This window comes from Bos grunniens, chromosome 4 (assembly GCF_055505025.1).
Source record: "Bos grunniens cultivar Pamir isolate PY7600 chromosome 4, Bosgru_T2T1.0, whole genome shotgun sequence".
In the NCBI taxonomy this organism is placed as follows: domain Eukaryota; kingdom Metazoa; phylum Chordata; class Mammalia; order Artiodactyla; family Bovidae; genus Bos; species Bos grunniens.
In genome coordinates this window covers 17495568-17513941 of record NC_141168.1, presented here as the reverse complement: position 1 = coordinate 17513941, position 18374 = coordinate 17495568, and the positions used below count along the sequence as shown (strand labels likewise).

The 18374-nt window shown below is 42.7% G+C and overlaps 1 protein-coding gene and 1 long non-coding RNA gene across 3 annotated transcripts in view; both read right to left on the bottom strand.

The window, feature by feature from the left end:
- ZC3HAV1 (zinc finger CCCH-type containing, antiviral 1) overlaps positions 1–12300 on the bottom strand; it is a 50667-nt gene extending 38367 nt beyond the window's left edge. For both annotated transcript variants that reach the window (XM_086395349.1, XM_086395350.1), the window contains exon 1: positions 11957–12300. In XM_086395349.1, coding sequence (XP_086251475.1) covers positions 11957–12264 — 308 coding nt within the window. In that variant the 5' untranslated portion in view covers positions 12265–12300. The remainder of the gene's footprint in view (positions 1–11956) is intronic.
- Positions 12301–12546: 246 nt separating this feature from the next.
- LOC147373715 (uncharacterized) lies at positions 12547–13092 on the bottom strand. The gene is made up of 2 exons (XR_015162011.1): positions 12955–13092; positions 12547–12657 (listed from the first exon to the last, which is right to left on the bottom strand). It is a non-coding gene; the product is annotated as an uncharacterized LOC147373715 (long non-coding RNA).
- Positions 13093–18374: the final 5282 nt, after the last annotated feature.

The following is an 18374-nucleotide window of genomic DNA, read 5'->3' as shown; positions in this document are numbered from 1 at the left end:
TTAAACTGAAAAGATTTTGCACGGCAAAGGAAACCATCGACAAAATGAAAAGACAACCTACTGAACAGGAGAGAATATTTGCAAACACTATGACCAACAAGGGATTAATAGCCAATGTATATAATATCCAACACATATAAACAGCTCATACAACTCAACATCAAAACAAAATCAAACAATTTAAAAATGGGCAGAACTGAATAGACATTTTTCCAAAGAGGAAATACAGGTAGCCAACAAACACATGAAAAAATTCTCAGCATCACTAATTATCAGGGAAATGCAAATCAAAATCACAATGAGATAGCACTTCACACCTGTCAGAATGGTTATCATCAAAAAGAACACAAATAACAAATGTTGGCAAGGATGTGGAGAAAATGGAACCCTCATACACTGTTGGTGGGAATGTACATTGGTGCAACCATCGTGGAGAAGCGTATGGAGGTCTCTCAGAAAACTAAAAATAAAAACTACAACATGATCCATTAATTCCACTACTGGGTATATATCCGAAAAAAGCAAAACCATCAATTTAAAAGGATACATACCCAACATTCATAGAAGCATTATTTACAATTGCCAAGTTATGGACGAAACCAAAGTAGGCATCAACAGACAGATAAAGAAGATGTAGTATACTTTGGAATACCACAATGGAACACTGCTCAGCCATAAAAAAGAACAAAATTTTGCCATTTGCAGAAACACAGAAGGACTTGGAGGACTTTACACTAAGTGAAATAAGTCAGACAGAGAAAGAAAAGTACTGTATGATATCACATATATATGAATCTAAAAAAATACAACAAACAGTGAGTATAACAAAAAGAAGCAGATTCACAGATATAGAGAGAACAAACCAGTGGGGGTTTGGGAGGAGAAATGTAGCAGTAGGAGATACAAACTATTAGGTGTAAGATAGGCTCAAGGATATATTGTACAAAATGGGGAACAGGGTCAATATTTTGTAATAACTATAAATGGAAAGAAACTTTTAAAAATTGCATAAAACTTTTAAAAACGAAATTTTAAAACAAGCAGTATGACTTCAAAGTACTAGAGACTAACAATATATAAACAGTATATAAACTAACAATATATAAACAATAAATTTATATAAACAATATATAAACTAACAATATATAAAATATATTTATATAATATTATATAAATACTATTATTATATCAGATCAGATCAGATCAGTCGCTCAGTCGTGTCCGACTCTTTGCGACCCCATGAATCGCAGCACGCCAGGCCTCCCTGTCCATCACCAACTCCCGGAGTTCACTCAGACTCATGTCCATCAAGTCAGTGATGCCATCCAGCCATCACATCCTCTGTCGTCCCCTTCTCCTCCTGCCCACAATCCCTCCCAGCATCAGAGTCTTTTCCAATGAGTCAACTCTTCGCATGAGGTGGCCAAAGTACTGGAGTTTCAGCTTTAGCATCATTCCTTCCAAAGAACACCCAGGGCTGATCTCCTTCAGAATGGACCGGTTGGATCTCTTTGCAGTCCAAGGGACTCTCAAGAGTCTTCTCCAGCACCACAGTTCAAAAGCATCAATTCTTCGGCACTCAGCTTTCTTCACAGTCCGACTCTCACATCCATACATGACCACAGGAAAAACCATAGCCTTGACTAGACGGACCTTTGTTGGCAAAGTAATGTCTCTGCTTTTGAATATGCTATCTAGGTTGGTCATAACTTTCCTTCCAAGGAGTAAGCGTCTTTTAATTCCATGGCTGCAGTCACCATCTGCAGTGATTTTGGAGCCCAGAAAAATAAAGTCTGACACTGTTTCCACTGTTTCCCCATCTATTTCCCATGGAGTGATGGGACTGGATGCCATGATCTTTGTTTTCTGAATGTTGAGCTTTAAGCCAACTTTTTCACTTTCCACTTTCACCTTCATCAAGAGGCTTTTTAGTTCCTCTTCACTTTCTGCCATAAGGGTGGTGTCATCTGCATATCTGAGGTTATTGATATTTCTCCCAGCAGTCTTGATTCCAGCTTGTGTTTCTTCCAGTCCAGCGTTTCTCATGATGTACTCTGCATGCTGCTGCTAAGTTGCTTCAGTCGTGTCCGACTCTGTGCGACCCCATAGACAGCAGCCCACCAGGCCCCGCCGTCCCTGGGATTCTCCAGGCAAGAACACTGGAGTGGGTTGCTAGTACTCTGCATATAAGTTAAATAAGCTGGGTGACAATATACAGCCTTGACATACTCATTTTCCTATTTTGAATCAGTCTGTTGTTCCATGTCCAGTTCTAACTGTTGCTTCCTGACCTGCATACAAATTTCTCAAGAGGCAGATCAGGTGGTCTGGTATTCCCATCTCTTGAAGAATTTTCCACAGTTTATTGTGATCCACACAGTCAAAGGCTTTGGCATAGTCAATAAAGCAGAAATAGATGTTTTTCTGGAACTCTCTTGCTTTTTCCATGATCCAGTGGATGTTGGCAATTTGATCTCTGGTTCATCTGCCTTTTCTAAAACCAGCTTGAACATCTGGAAGTTCATGGTTCACGTATTGCTGAAGCCTGGCTTGGAGAATTTTAAGCATTACTTTACTAGTGTGTGAGATGAGTGCAATCGTGCGGTAGTTTGGGCATTCTTTGGCATTGCCTTTCTTTGGGATTGGAATGAAAACTGACCTTTTCCAGTCCTGTGGCCACTGCTGAGTGTTCCAAATTTGCTGGCATATTGAGTGCAGCACTTTCACAGCATCATCTTTCAGGATTTGAAATAGCTCAGCTGGAATTCCATCACCTCCACTAGCTTTGTTTGTAGTGATGCTTTCTAAGGCCCACTTGACTTCACATTCCAGGATATCTGGCTCTAGGTCAGTGATCACACCATCGTGATTATCTGGGTCGTGAAGATCTTTTTTGTACAGTTCTTCTGTGTATTCTTGCCATCTCTTCTTAATATCTTCTGCTTCTGTTAGTTCCATACCATTTCTGTCCTTTATCGAGCCCATTTTTGCATGAAATGTTCCTTTGGTATCTCTGATTTTCTTGAAGAGATCCCTAGTCTTTCCCATTCTGTTGTTTTCCTCTATTTCTTTGCATTGACCGCTGAAGAAGGCTTTCTTATCTCTCCTTGCTATCCTTTGGAACTCTGCATTCAGATGCTTGTATCTTTCCTTTTCTCTTTTGCTTTTCACTTCTCTTCTTTTCACAGCTATTTGTAAGGCCTCCCCAGACAGCCATTTTGCTTTTTTGCATTTCTTTTCCATGGGGATGGTCTTGATCCCTGTCGCCTGTACAATGTCACGAACCTCAGTCCATAGTTCATCAGGCACTCTGTCTATCAGATCTAGGCCCTTAAATCTATTTCTCACTTCCACTGTATAATCATAAGGGATTTGATTTAGGTCATACCTGAATGGTCTAGTGGTTTTCCCTTCTTTCTTCAATTTAAGTCTGAATTTGGCAATAAGGAGTTCATGGTCTGAGCCACAGTCAGCTCCTGGCCTTGTTTTTGCTGACTGTATAGAGCTTCTCCATCTTTGGCTGCAAAGAATATAATCAATCTGATTTTGGTGTTGACGATCTGGTGATGTCCATGTATAGAGTCTTCTCTTGTGTTGTTGGAAGAGGGTGTTTGTTATGACCAGTGCATTTTCTTGGCAAAACTCTATTAGTCTTTGCCCTGCTTCATTCCATATTCCAAGGCCAAATTTGCCTGTTACTCCAGGTGTTTCTTGACTTCCTACTTTTGCATTCCAGTCCCCTATAATGAAAAGGACGTCTTTTTTGGGTGTTAGTTCTAAAAAATCTTGTAGATCTTCATAGAACCGTTCAACTTCAGCTTCTTCAGCATTACTGGTTGGGGCATAGACTTGGATTACGGTGATATTGAATGGTTTGCCTTGGAAACGAACAGAGATCATTCTGTTGTTTTTGAGATTGCATCCAAGTACTGCATTTCGGACTCTTTTCATAGCCATGATGGCTGCTCCATTTCTTCTGAGGGATTCCTGCCCGCAGTAGTAGATATAATGGTCATCTGAGTTAAAATCACCCATTCCAGTCCATTTCAGTTCGCTGATTCCTAGAATGTCAACATTCACTCTTGCCATCTCTTGTTTGACCACTTCCAATTTGCCTTGATTCATGGACCTGACATTCCAGGTTCCTATGCAATATTGCTCTTTACAGCATCGGACCTTGCTTCTATCACCAGTCACATCCACAGCTGGGTATTCTTTTTGCTTTGGCTCCATCCCTTCATTCTTTCTGGAGTTATTTCTCCACTGATCTCCAGTAGCATACTGGGCACCTACTGACCTGGGGAGTAGGTCTTTATATATTATTATATAATAATATATAAACTAATAATATTGAAACCATAATGAGGTGCAACTTCTCATTCCTTGTATTGGCACAATTTGTAAAAGGCTGATGGCATCAATTGGCAAGGATGTGAAACAAAGGGATGCTCATATTTTCCTGGTGGGACTAAAACTTGGTGTGCACACCTGGAGGTTTGGTATTGGCCCCTAAAACTTAAGCATGGGAATTCTGCTACTAGATACCTAGGTAACTCTTCCATGTATACACAAAGGAAGATATTCTAAATTATTAGTTTATAATAACAAAAAACTGAAAACAACCTATATTTTAATAACAAGAAAACTGATACAAAAATCGGGTACATTCGTACCAAAGAAAGCAATTGCTTATACAAGAAAGAACTAGAGCAGTCCCTCTCTGAAAATGATGGGGTGTGGAGGCCCGTGTTGTTGTTTAGTTGCTAAGTCGTGTCTGACTCTTTTGTGACCCCTCAGACTGTAGCCTGCCAGGTTCCTAGGTCCACAGGATTTCCCAGGTAACAATCCTGGAGTGGATTGCCATTTCCTTCTCCAGGGAATCTTTCCAATCCAGGACTCAAGTACCTAAACACTTAGAAGTAATTAATCAAGCTAAGAAATGGTTCAGTAAAATATGTTCTCTCTTCCTATCTTGACAAACGCACTATTATAATGACCTGGAAGGCCAAGTTCAAATTTAGAACTCTCAGACTCCTTTGAGTGCTGTGATAGAATATATTAACAGGAAAATGAAGAAAGTCAGCCCTGGCTCCCACCTCCAGCCCATCACTTCTCCTCTCCCCATCAGGCTCTGTCCCACGTTGCTAGTGCCATCAGACAGAGGCGATGAACATGCCAGCCTGTACATCCAAATTCCTTCCGCATGTCAGAAGACCCAGGGAAGAGGCCCACTCAGGCCCTGGAAACGGGCTTGGGAATTCTAGGGTTCTGGGAACCCACAGCATAGTCTAGAACGATGAGGGGGAGGGGGAGGGCCCCAGAGGGAGGCCACACGGTCCAGATGAGCACGATTCCTTAACTCCACAGACTCCTCAAAAGGTGAGTGGGTATACACTTGGGCTAGAACTAGGACCATACAGCAGAGGGCACAGGGCAGAAATTTGTCTTGCCTAGGCCACAGGGTGGTATAGAAACAGGGCTTTGTTAGCAGGAGTGAATCTCAAACATTAAGCTGTGCAAACAAGACGAAATAAAGCAAATATTTGTATACCCAATCACTGATGTAACTATAGCCTTGAAAACAGGCAAAACAATCCTCAATATTGCTTAGAAATAAATACATGTGTAGAAAGATAATAAACATGTGGGAAAAAATAAATATCAAACACAGAACCGTGTTGTGGGATTGTAAACTGGTATGGCCATTATGGAAAACAGAATGAAGTTCCTCAAAAAATTAAAAATAGAACAACATGTGATCCAGCGATCTCACTGCTGGGTGTATATCCAAAGGAAATGAAATCAGTATCCTGAAGAAATATCTGCACTCCCAAGTTGATCGCTGCATTATTCACAATAGCCAAGACATGGAGACAACCTGAGTGTGCATCTGCAGATGCGTGGATAAAGAAAATGTGGTTTAGATGTATAAAATGAAACATTATTAAATCATAAAAACAAGAAAACTGCCATTTGTGACATGTGTGAACCTAAAAGACCTTCTGCTAGATGAAATAAGCCAGACACAGAAAGACAAAAACTGCATGATCTCACTTACACACGGAATCTAAGCAAGTCACACACATCAAATATGGGAGTGAAATGGTAGCTGCCAGGGATTTGAGCGCGGGAGGAGGGACGTTGGTCAAAGGGTACAAACTTTCACCTATAAGATGAAGAAGTTCTGGATCTCTAAGGTACAGCTTGGTGACCATAGTTGATAATAAATATCGTATACTTGAGACTTGCTAAGAGAGTTGTTACTAAAAGTTCTCATCATTTAAAAAAATGGGGGTAAATAGGACTTCCCTGGTGGCCTCAGTGGCTAAGACTTCCCACTCCCAACTTGCAGGGCCCTGGTTTAATCCCTGGTCAAGGAACTAGATCCCTCATGCCACAACTAAGAGTCCGCATGTCACGATGAAGATCTAAGATCCACGTGCTGCAACTAAGACCCCAGCGCAGCCAAATGAATAAATAAACAAACTTTTTTAAAATGGGGGGTAAACAGATGAGGTGATAAATAGGTTAATCAGCTTGACTGAGGGAATCACTACACAATGTATACATATGACAAAATACTACATTGTAGATCCTAAATATGCACAATGTTTATTAGTCAATCGTACTTAAAGCTGTTCTGTTTACCACCAGTTATCACCTGTAAAATGGGGGAGATAATGAAAGATGATGCCATCCAACCATCTCATGGCATCACTGACTCGATGGAGATGAGTTTGAGCAAGCTCCGGAAGTTGGTGATGGACAGAGAAGCCCGGTGTGCTGCAGTCCACGGGGTCGCCAAGAGTCAGACACGACTGAGCGACTGGACTGAACTGATCAAAGGTGAGAATTCTGGGGCTTTTAACTGGTAATATTTTATTTCTGAAGCTGATTTGTGGGTACACAGATTTTCACTGTATGTATATAGTGTCATAAGCAAATAAATAACACATATTAAAAATTTTCATAAGAAAATAATTTTATAAAATTAAAACAATGAGATACGATTGTATACCCTTCAGATTAGCACAAATACAGTCTGGGCAGCAGTTCAGTCCCTAGTCAGGGAACTAAGATCTCACATGCTGCGAGGTGCCATCAAAAAGTTAAAAAGAAAAGAGAAAAAGAATTCCCTGGCGGTCCAGCAGTTAAGACTCTGCGCTGCCACTGCAGAGGTTGCAGGTTCAATGTCTGGTCAGGGAACTAAGATCTCACATGCTGCATGGTGCAGTCAAAAAGTTAAAAGGAAAAGAAAAGAAAAAATCTGATAATACCAAGTGCTAATTGTCTATAAAATCAGGAAAGTGAGACTACCAAACATGAAAAATGTAAACTGGCCCCATGGTTCAGATGGTGAAGAATCTACCTGCAATGCAGGAGACCCAGGTTTGATCTCTGGGTCAGAAAGATTCCCCTGAAGATGGGAATGGCAACCCACTCCAGTACTCTTGCCTGGGAAATTTCCTGGACTGTGGAGCCTGGTGGGCTACAGTCCATGGGGTCACAAAGAGTCAGACATGACCCAACAACTAACACTTTCAAGGTAAAAGTACTTTCATTACATTGATTTGTCAGAATCTGCAAAAGGTGAAGCAAACACTGAACCCAGCAATTCCATTTCCTAATGGATTTCTGTGGTGACTCAGACAGTAAAGAATCTGCCAGACATGCAGGAGACCTGGGTTCAATCCCTGGGTTGGTAAGATTCCCTGGAGGAGGGCATGGCTACCCACTCCAGTATCCTTGTCTGAAAAATCCCATGGACAGAGGAGCCTGGTGGGCCACAGCCCATGGGGTCGTGAAGAGTCAGGCACGACTGAGCAACTAAGTACAGCATAGCACAATGATATACCTTGGAGAAGCTTTTGCCATGTGCACCAAGAGAAAAGTATCCTTTTGGCAGCATGCTTCTTTGTAGCAAAAAATTAGAAATATTCTAAATGTCCATTATTGTGGGAATAGATACAAATCATTTGATGAAATGCTATACAGCTGTTAAGAGGAATAAACTAGATCCGTGTAACGGCATGAATCGATCTTCAAAACATAACACTGAGTAAAAATTCTAAAACACATAAAGCAACACTACATTTTGTCTATGAATAAAAACATAGATGAGAGGAAATTTTAAAATCATGGACACACACCAAAATCATTGTTTCTGGGTAAAGAGGTAAATAAGATGAAGCGAAAAAAACAATAACCTTAGGCATGTTATGGTTTTCATCTTATTTTAAAATAAAAGAAGCAAAAATAAAAAATGTAAATATTTATTCTGAGAGGTGAATTATAAGCTTATTATACTATATATTGTTTTACATAGTGTAGCTTTTGCAATATCCTCAGGATATATAGACTCTGATGCTTGTTATACTATTCTTTGCATTTTTTTAAATTTATGAAATAATCGATTCATTCTCTTCCTATCTACCCACCCCCACCCAAAGTTTCAATTACGCAAACAGGAAAGTCATACAAACAGGAAGAGCCCAGAGGATACACCCACAGCAGCAGAAACCGCAAAGCTAGTTGAAGGCACTCAGTCTGCTTTAAACAGTTAAACAGAAAACATGCTTACAAAAAAATATCTTGAACCTGAATTAATGAAAGATCACACTTCCTACAGCTACCTGACAATGCCAGTAGCTAAGTTAAGTCCTACAGGGGACTGCCCTGGTCCAATGACTCTGTGCTCCCAGTACAGGGGGCCTGGGTTTGGTCCTTGGTCAGGGAACTAAGATCCTGAAATCCACAACTAAGACCCACTACAGTCAAGTAAATAAACAAATATTTTTTAAAAAAGAAGAAGTTGTGTACATCTGGGTTCAACACTAACTTTGTCAGCTATCTGCTATGTGACCTTTGGTAAAATTTTAAACAGCTCTAGGCCTGAGTTTCCTTACATCAAACTGAAACTGAAACTGAAGCTGAAGCAAGCCCTGTCATCAACTAAAATGTCTACCTAAAAGCAACTTAAAAGATCAGAACTGCAGAATTTATAGGAGAAATCCAATCTATAAATAATAGTAATACAGAGGAAATTTTATAAGCCCAGCAAAAGGCAAACAGTCCTCATGCAAACAGAGAACAGTTACTGAACTGAATATTAATCTCAACCTGGGCATCGATTGGTCAACAGAGCCCATCACCCTGTAATCCACAAAGAAAACCCTTAGACTCCCATGTGTCAAACCCATCTTTTAGAAGATGAGGTTTTATAAGTTGCTAAGAAAGGGAGAATATTTTAAAACATACTTGGGGAAAAATATATTTTCTAGACTTTGAGGCAAAAGAAAAAGAATTCTTCCAATGGTCCTTATTATGAGGACATGATTTACATTAATAGATTAATCCTCAAACTCAAAAGTGATATATAAACAATTTTAAAATATGACTAGACCAATAAACTTAAGAAATAAGACTTTATCACTCAACTGAAAAAAAGAAAAAAGACTGATGAATTCTCCAGAAAATCCACCCAAACTTGCATAAACTAAATTATTCCTACAGACCATATTATTCATATAGAACATATTATTCCCCCTTTAAAATATAGAAAAGTGCAGGTCAACTACCCAATTTGTGAACTTAAAACAGTTTTGATGTTTCAAACAACAAAGAATGATAATTATAAAGCAACAAACTAAAGTTTCTAAATGTACTGTGTGTGATAAAACTAAGTTTCTAAGTATATTAGATATATTGCAACATATTAAAACAATTATGGATTATGTCTGCACAGGTTTTATTCCCTGTAAATGCAAGTCTGAATATATGGCAGCAGAGAAATTTGAAAACCGACTGGATATTATATGATATTAAAATTATAATTGTAAAAAAAGTGATCATTGCACTGCAGTTATATTAATAGAGTCCTTCATCTTTGGAGATACTATTTACAAAGCAACTAAACTCTGGCATTTGGCTTAAAATAACACATTGGTGTTGGGAATGGGGATGGAAAGGGGAGAATAAATGAGCCAAGACTGGCCTTACTTTGAAAACTGTTGAAACTATGGGTACATAGGGGTTCATCATTCTCTCTTCTCTACTCTAGCGTATGTTGAAAATACTCATAGTAAAAAAAAAAAATGTAAAGACAAGAAGCCTATGTATTTAAAACTAAAAGCCAGCACTAACTGGTGAAGAATTTTTTATAACAGAACAGAAAAGATCACAAAGCCTTTCATCCCCGTTGTTATTTGGTAGAGCACTAGAATGTTCCTTCCTTTTTTTTTTTTTTTTTCTGTCTTACTCTCCACCCTGTTACTCCTTCCTGGTTTCATCTGTTGCTGATTTAGATGACTTCTTCCAAACTCATACCTTCCTAAAACTCAGAAACAGACTTTCAAATTGTTGCCTCGCAACATAATAAATATTTCTTTTTAATAACAATGGAGCATATTTTGAAAACTTTGCTCTAAACGAATATTTAAAAAATCGCCTCATCTAATCTCATCCATTTACAACCTGTCTTGTATGTTTTATCACACGAATATTGGGAGTGAGAAATCTAAAGTTCTTGGTGAATATGTGCAGGCTAAAAAGTTTGAAGACCACCATTTTGGACACTAAGACACCACTGGAGGAAGTGTGACAAGTGCTACATCAAGAAAAACAATAGAGCAGAAGTACATACAGATAGGAAAGATGGGGAGAAGGACTGTGGTCAGAGAAAATCATTCACTGATTCAACAAGACATTCATTTAGAAGTGAGACTGAAAAGTAGGAAATAGGGAAGGCTCAGGAGTGCTCAATGAAAGGACTTACTGATTAATGATTAAGGTAATGTGAAGAAGGAAGAAGAGGTTGAGAGGAGTGTCAGAAACTCTGCCCTGGGGAAAAGAAAATGGGTTTGATTCATTGGCAGGATATTTAGACGCAGATACTTCTCAGACACCTGGAGATGAAGAACCTAGAGCCTTTGCCCGTGGAAGTATACAAGGAAGCCATCTTTGTAAATGTGACAACTGAATCCAGTGGAGTCGGGGCTTTCGGGGAGAGAAGTGGAAGACAGGCCAATCAAAAAGGTTAACCCAAACGTTGGGGCACACCTATATTTCAGGAGACGAAACAAGTGGAAACACAGAAGCGGCTGCCTGGGAGACACTGCAGCACTGTCTCAAAGTGGTCCCAAGAGTGGTTTGGTCAAAGGGTGGTTGGCCAAAGGTGCAGGCCACCCTGGCGACCACGAGGAAGGATCTCTGAGCGGACCATCGTTGGTAACCTTGGATAGGACCCTTCTGGTCCGGTGGAGCGGTCTAGAGGCAGATATCAGAAAAGGGATAATAAGAGGGGTGAGAGAGGCGTCTAGGAATGGAGGGCCAAGCAGAGCCCGGCAGGCGCAGCGATAGAGACAGATCCCGGGGCCCAGGCGCGCCTGGGGGTCTGGGAAGACCACACAAAAACCCCTAGCGGGTAAGGTAGCCGAGAGGGAGAGACTCAAGCTTCCAGAGAGTGGAGGCATTTTCGGTCGTTCCCAAACCTGCCTCTAAACCCTCTAGAACCTGGAATGCCCAAAAGAAATTTATTCTTACGAGAAAAGCGAAAGTGTTAGTTGCTCAGTGGTGTCCGACTCTTTGCAACTCCATGGACTGTAGCCCCCCCAGGCTCCTCTGGCAAGAGTACTGGAGTGGGTTGCCATGCCCTCCTCCAGGGGATCTTCCCGACCCAGGGATCGAACCCGGTTTTCCGCATTGCAGACAGAGCCTTATGGAAGTGGGGAGCTCATCGTAGTCTTCACCGGGGCAATAGTGCCCTAGCCATATTGGAGGAAAGGTCCGACGGCGCTGGAGGGGAGGAAACCTCCAAGAGAAGAAGCGCGCCGCGAGAAGCAAGGTAGAGGCATAGAGCGCGCGGTCCCAGCTAGGGCGCGCCCCTCCCAGAGCAGCAGCCGCGGTCCTCCCAGAGCCGGGACCGGGGGGAGCCGCCCCTCCCGCTCAGGGCACTCACCGCTCCGACTGCGAATAGTGGCACCGGCCCAGCAGGTTGAGCTTACAGAGGTGCAGGTTCCCGCAGGGTTTGTTGCAGTACTTGCGACGGCAGACCCGGGCTCGAGTGGTGGCTACCACGGACCGGGTGACCCCTTCCTTGCCGCCCATCTCCAACACCACGAAGCGGTCGGGCCCGGCCTCCTCCAGCACCTCGCAGAGCTGCTCCTCGGAGAGCTGCATCTCGTGGAGCAGCTCTTCCAGGGCCATGCGCCCCCCGTGGGCGCACAGGATCTTGGTGATGAAGCAGCACACCCCGGGGTCCGCCATGGCGCGCTTCACTGGCCTGACCTCCGCGCGGGACTCGGCTGCTGGGAGAATCGAAACTTACTAGAGTCCCTGGGGCGGGGGGCGGGCGCCGCGCGGGCTGGGCGCGCCCGGGGCCAGCGAGCGAGCGTGCGCTGTCCGCCGCCCGTTAGCCGAGCCTGGCGGTTTCGGTTTCAGAAAAGCTCGTGTCGAGAGGCCAGATCTCACCGACCCCGGTCCCTGCGTCAGAGCAAAAGCAGATCGCGACGGCCACCTCGTGCAAAGAGAGCGAACGAGTGCGGGCTTGTCTGCGGGCGACCGTGGAGACCACCGGACGGCTGCCCCCTCGTCTCCAGTCTTCTGGAGGGTCAGGTTCCCCAGATGGGCGCCGAGAGTCTTCTTCGGAAAGAAGAGAAACTAAAAGGGGAAGGGAAAAAAAAAAAAAAAAAGACCTCTGGGCTCCGGCAGAGCTTTTATAAGCCAGACGAAGCGGCGAATGACGCGAGTCTTGGGAGCCCTCTTGAGGAGCCCTCTGTTCTCTACCCCACCCATCCCCGGAAAGAACGGACCCAAGAGAGCGCCTGCTCTGAGCCCCGCGCCCTGCCCCCGATATTAGTTGTTGTTTGTTGTTCAGTCGCTCAGTCCGACTCTTTGTGACCGCAAGGACTGCAGCCCGCCAGGCTTCCCTGTCCTTCACCATCTCCTGGAGTTTACCCAAACTCATGTCCATGGAGTCAGTGATGCCATCCAACCATATCGTCCTCTGTCGCCCCTTTCTCCTCCTGCCCTATCTTTCTCAGCATCAGGGTCTTTCCCAGTGATTGAGCTCTTCACATCAGGTGGCCAGAGTATTGGAGCTTCAGCTTAGGCATCAGTAATCTTCACAGCTCCACGAGTTAGATAATATTATCCTCACTCTCCTCCAGGAAGTAATCTGAGCAAACAGCCGACAAGCTGGAGCCTGAATACTACCCAAGGTTTCCCAAATCTGGCGCCCAGACTCCAGGTCGAGGTCCGCCTGGCCAGGACCGCTGGGTAGTGTCTCCCTCAGCATCCGACCTTCTCCAAGAACAATCATTATTGCTCTCTCTTTTTCACCTTCTTTTAAGCTCTTTGAAGAACCACTTCTTGACACATTCTTGCCTGTCTATAACCATTAACAGAGGTGCCCCAGACACAGCTTAATTTCTGATGGCAATTAGTCACAGTCGGGCATGCTTAGACAGATCCCAGGACTTCATCTAGATTTCCTGTCTTTGAATATTTGGACACGATCTTTTCCCCTTTGGTGGGGACTCCCTTAAGCCTGTAGAGTTGGTATAAAAGAAAAAAGTGAAAGTGAAAGTTGCTCAGTCTGTCTGACTCTTGGGGACTCCATGGACTGTAGCCCACCGGGCTCGTTTGTCCATGTAATTCTCCAGGCCAGAATACTGGAGTGGGTAGCTGTTCCCTTTTCCAGCAGATCTTCCCAACCCAGGTATCGAACCCAGGTCTCCCACATTTGCAGGCAGAGTCTTTACCATCTGAGCCACCGAATAGAGATTAAAGTGAAAACGTTTGAGCTACAGAGGATGCAGAAAGAAATTTATCTGAATTTCTCTTAATCTGAGTAAAGCAAAGGCCTCCAAAAAATGTAGCTACCTTTCACCCCCTTCCAAGGGAGTTTCCTGCTAACTCAATTGCCCTGGAGACAAAATATCCATTGCAGTTAGCATCAAAAAGCCAGATAGAACCTCCCATACCCCTCTGCTGCTGCTGCTGCTGCTGCTGCTAAGTCGCTTCAGTCCTGTCTGACTCTGTGCAACCCCATAGATGGCAGCCCACCAGGCTCCTCTGTCCCTGGGATTCTCCAGGCAAGAACACTGGAGTGGGTTGCCATTTCCTTCTCCAATGCATGAAAGTGAAAAGTGAAAGTGAAGTTGTTCAGTCGTATCCGACTCTTCGTGACCCCACGGACTGCAGCCTACCAGGCTCCTCCATCCATGGGATTTTCCAGGCAAGAGTACTGGAGTGGGTTGCCATTGCCTTACCCCTCTACTGAAGTCCTAAAAAAGAAACCCTTTTGTTAATTGAGATATATAAAGTGATTTCAGGCAATTCCAGGAGGTTTCCATTATTGGAAGCTTCCCCCCACCAATGCTAACTAAATCTCTTTTCTCTTTTTATTTTTTCTTTCTCTTTTTAATCTGTCTACTGCCAGTTAATTTGCAAGACCCAGTGATTGAAGAAAGTGGAGAAAATCAAATCCCTTATGATTATACAGTGGAAATGAGAAATAGATGTAAGGGACTAGATCTGATAGACAGAGTGCCTGATGAACTATGGATGGAGGTTCGTGACATTGTACAGGAGACAGGAATCAAGACCATTCCCATGAAAAAGAAATGCAAAAAAGCAAAATGGCTGTCTGAGGAGGCCTTACAAATAGCTGTGAAAAGAAGAGAAGCGAAAAGCAAAGGAGAAAAGGAAAGGTATACCCATTTGAATGCAGAGTGCCAAAGAATAGCAAGGAGAGATAAGAAAGCCTTCCTCAGTCATCAATGCAAAGAAATAGAGGAAAACAACAGAATGGGAAAGACTAGAGATCTCTTCAAGAAAATTGGAGATACCAATAGAACATTTCATGCAAAGATGTGCTCAATAAAGGACAGAAATGGTATGGAACTAACAGAAGCAGAAGATATTAAGAAGAGATGGCAAGAATACACAGAAGAACTGTACAAAAAAGATCTTCATGACCCAGATAATCACGATGGTGTGATCACTCACCTAGAGCCAGACTTCCTGGAATGTGAAGTCAAGTGGGCCTTAGAAAGCATCACTACAAACAAAGCTAGTGGAGGTGATGGAATTCCAGCTGAGCTATTTCAAATCCTGAAAGATGATGCTGTGAAAGTGCTGCACTCAATATGCCAGCAAATTTGGAACACTCAGCAGTGGCCACAGGACTGGAAAAGGTCAGTTTTCATTCCAATCCCAAAGAAAGGCAATGCCAAAGAATGCTCAAACTACCACACAATTGCACTCATCTCACACACTAGTAAAGTAATGCTCAAAATTCTCCAAGCCAGGCTTCAGCAATACGTGAACCATGAACTTCCAGATGTTCAAGCTGGTTTTAGAAAAGGTAGAGGAACCAGAGATCAAATTGCCAACATCTGCTGGATCATGGAAAAAGCAAGAGAGTTCCAGAAAAACATCTATTTCTGCTTTATTGACTATGCCAAAGCCTTTGACTGTGTGGATCACAATAAACTGTGGAAAATTCTGAAAGAGATGGGAATGAATACCAGACTACCTGACCTGCCTCTTGAGAAATCTGTATGCAGGTCAGGAAACAAATGTTAGAACTGGACATGGAACAACAGACTGATTCAAAATAGGAAAAGGAGTATGTCAAGGCTGTATTTTGTCACCCTGCTTATTTAACTTATATGCACAGTACATCATGAGAAACGCTGGGCTGGATGAAGCACAAGCTGGAATCAAAATTGCCGGGAGAAATATCAATAACCTCAGATATGCAGATGACACCACCCTTATGGCAGAAAGTGAAGAAGAACTAAAGAGCCTCATGATGAAAGTGAGAGAGGAGAGTGAAAAAGTTGGCTTAAATCTCAACATTCAGTAAACTAAGATCATGGCATCCGGTCCCATCCCTTCGTGGCAGATAGATGGGGAAACAGTGAAAACAGTGTCAGACTTTATTTTGGGGGGCTCCAAAATCACTGCAGATGGTGACTGCAGCCATGAAATTAAAAGACGCTTACTCCTTGGAAGGAAAAGTTATGACCAACCTAGACAGCATATTAAAAAGCAGAGACATTACTTTGCCAACAAAAGTCCGTCTAGTCAAGGCTATGGTTTTTCCAGTGGTTATGTATGGATGTAAGAGATGGACTACAAAGAAAGCTGAGCACCAAAGAATCGATGCTTTTGAACTGTGGTATTGGAGAAGACTCTTGAAACTCCTTTGGACTGCAAGAAAATCCAACCAGTCCATCTTAAAGGAGATCAGTCCTGGGTGTTCATTGGAAGGACTGATGTTGAGGCTGAAACTCCAATACTTTAGCCACCTGATGCAAAAAGCTGACTCATTGGAAAAGACTCTGATGCTGGGAAAGATTGAGGGCAGGAGTGGAAGGGGTCGACAGAGGATGAGATGGTTGGATGGCATCATCTTCTCGATGGACATGGGTTTGGGTGGACTCCAGGAGTTGGTGATGGACAGGGAGGCCTGGTGTGCTGCGGTTCATGGGGTCGCAAAGTGTCGGACATGACTGAGCGACTGAACTGAACTGAACTGAATGACTGGATTCAAATTGGAATAGGAAAAAGGTTTTCCTCCTAACACCCCTGAGTGGAACGTCATTGATCAGACAAGTCATAAAGCTTTTTTTTAAATGACAGAATTCAGTAGTCAAACTAAAAATTCTTCAAAATGATGAATGGGCATTCTCAGGTTGGTAATTCATGACTGATGAACAGTGTCTTAGAAATACAGTACTTTGGTATGAAAACCAGGAAAATCTGGGTTCCTTCTAGCTGTTACTTTATAGTTGCCTTTGATTCACTTGGCCTGATTTGTGGTCTGACAGGTTCCCATAGACTTTTCTCTTTTTTCACATTTGTATTGGAGTATAGTTGGTTTACAATGTTATACTAGTTTCAGGTGTACCCCAAAGGGGATCAGTTATACGTATATCCACTCTTTTTTAGGTTCTTCTCCATATAGGCCACTACAGAGTATTAAATAGAGCTACCTATGCTATGCAGTAGTTCTTTAGTAGTTACCTATGTTATATACAGTAGTGTGTATATGTCAATCCCCATCTTCCAGTTTATCCCTCCCCTCTTTACCCCCTGGTAACTATAAATTTGCTTTCTACATCAGTAACTCTGTTTTTGTTTTGTAAATAAGTTCACTTGTACCTTTTTTTTTTTTTTTCAGTTTCCACATATAATCATATGGACTGGACTTTCCATATGAAATTAGTTAAATTCACCACAATATCTTCCCTGTGGCTTTTACTTTACTTAGTCATTCTGAATGTTTCAGAGAAGAATCAATTCTAACTCCATGTTGGAACTGATTCTTTGACTTGCTTTTCATTGCTGTTGTTATTATAATCAAACATAGTGGCCTGCCTCTATGGCCCCTGCCCCTCTGCCTGACTGTTAAAGTGTCTTTGTTCAGTTGATAGATAATCTGACCCTGCCCACCTGTGAAAAGGAGATTAACACATCCCTTCCAAAGGCTGGCCAGTCCCATTCCCAGAGATGTTTTTCAAGACTGATGGTTTTTTTTTACTTTACTTCCTCACCACCTCTCCTCCTCTGTTCTGCCCCTTGACTTCAGTTCCTCAATGTTTCTCTCTCTAGTTCTATAAAAGAACTTGGCATCAAGACCCCAAGAAGAAAGTTATTTTGAGACATTAGTCTGCCATCTTGTCAGCTGGCTTTAGGAATACAGTCATATTCCTTGCCTCAACACCTGTCTCTTAGATTCATTGGCCTGTCATGCAAGGAGCAGTAACATGAACATATAGAAGTTTAAGAAATCATCCCTATAGTCAAGGACCTTATGTTTGGAAAGAGATAACAAACATTAAAATAAAAGGGAATCCATGGTTAAATGCTGGGACAGGTATACAGGACACTGGAGAAGAATAGAGTTTGGTGAGAGTGGTTGGGAATAGAGATATAAAATTCCCCTCAGTTTGAAGATCTGAGAGACAAATGTAAGGGGCTGTGGAGAGGAAAAAAGCAGAGATTTAGGAAATTTGTGTTGTCACAGGTTGGATTCTCCAGGAAGCAGACACTGTTACGGAGTTAAAAATACAGAAGATTGCTGGAAGGGTAACACCACAAAGTCAAGGGAAGAAGCCAAGATTGGTCTGTGGGAGCTATCAGGCTTCGTTGTAGACGTCACCAAGTCTCTGCCAGTCCAACTTGAACAGGAGGTAGCCTAGGCCCTCATACCACTGTCTGAGATGGCAATTGGCAGGGGCCGCTGGAGAAGTACGTGACTTCAGCTCAGTCACTGAGGTGAAGCCTGAAAGAGTGGAAGCTGGGTGCTCTCAGGTAAACACACTCCTTGCAGCCAGGGAGCAAGTCCTGGCTTGAAGGGAAAT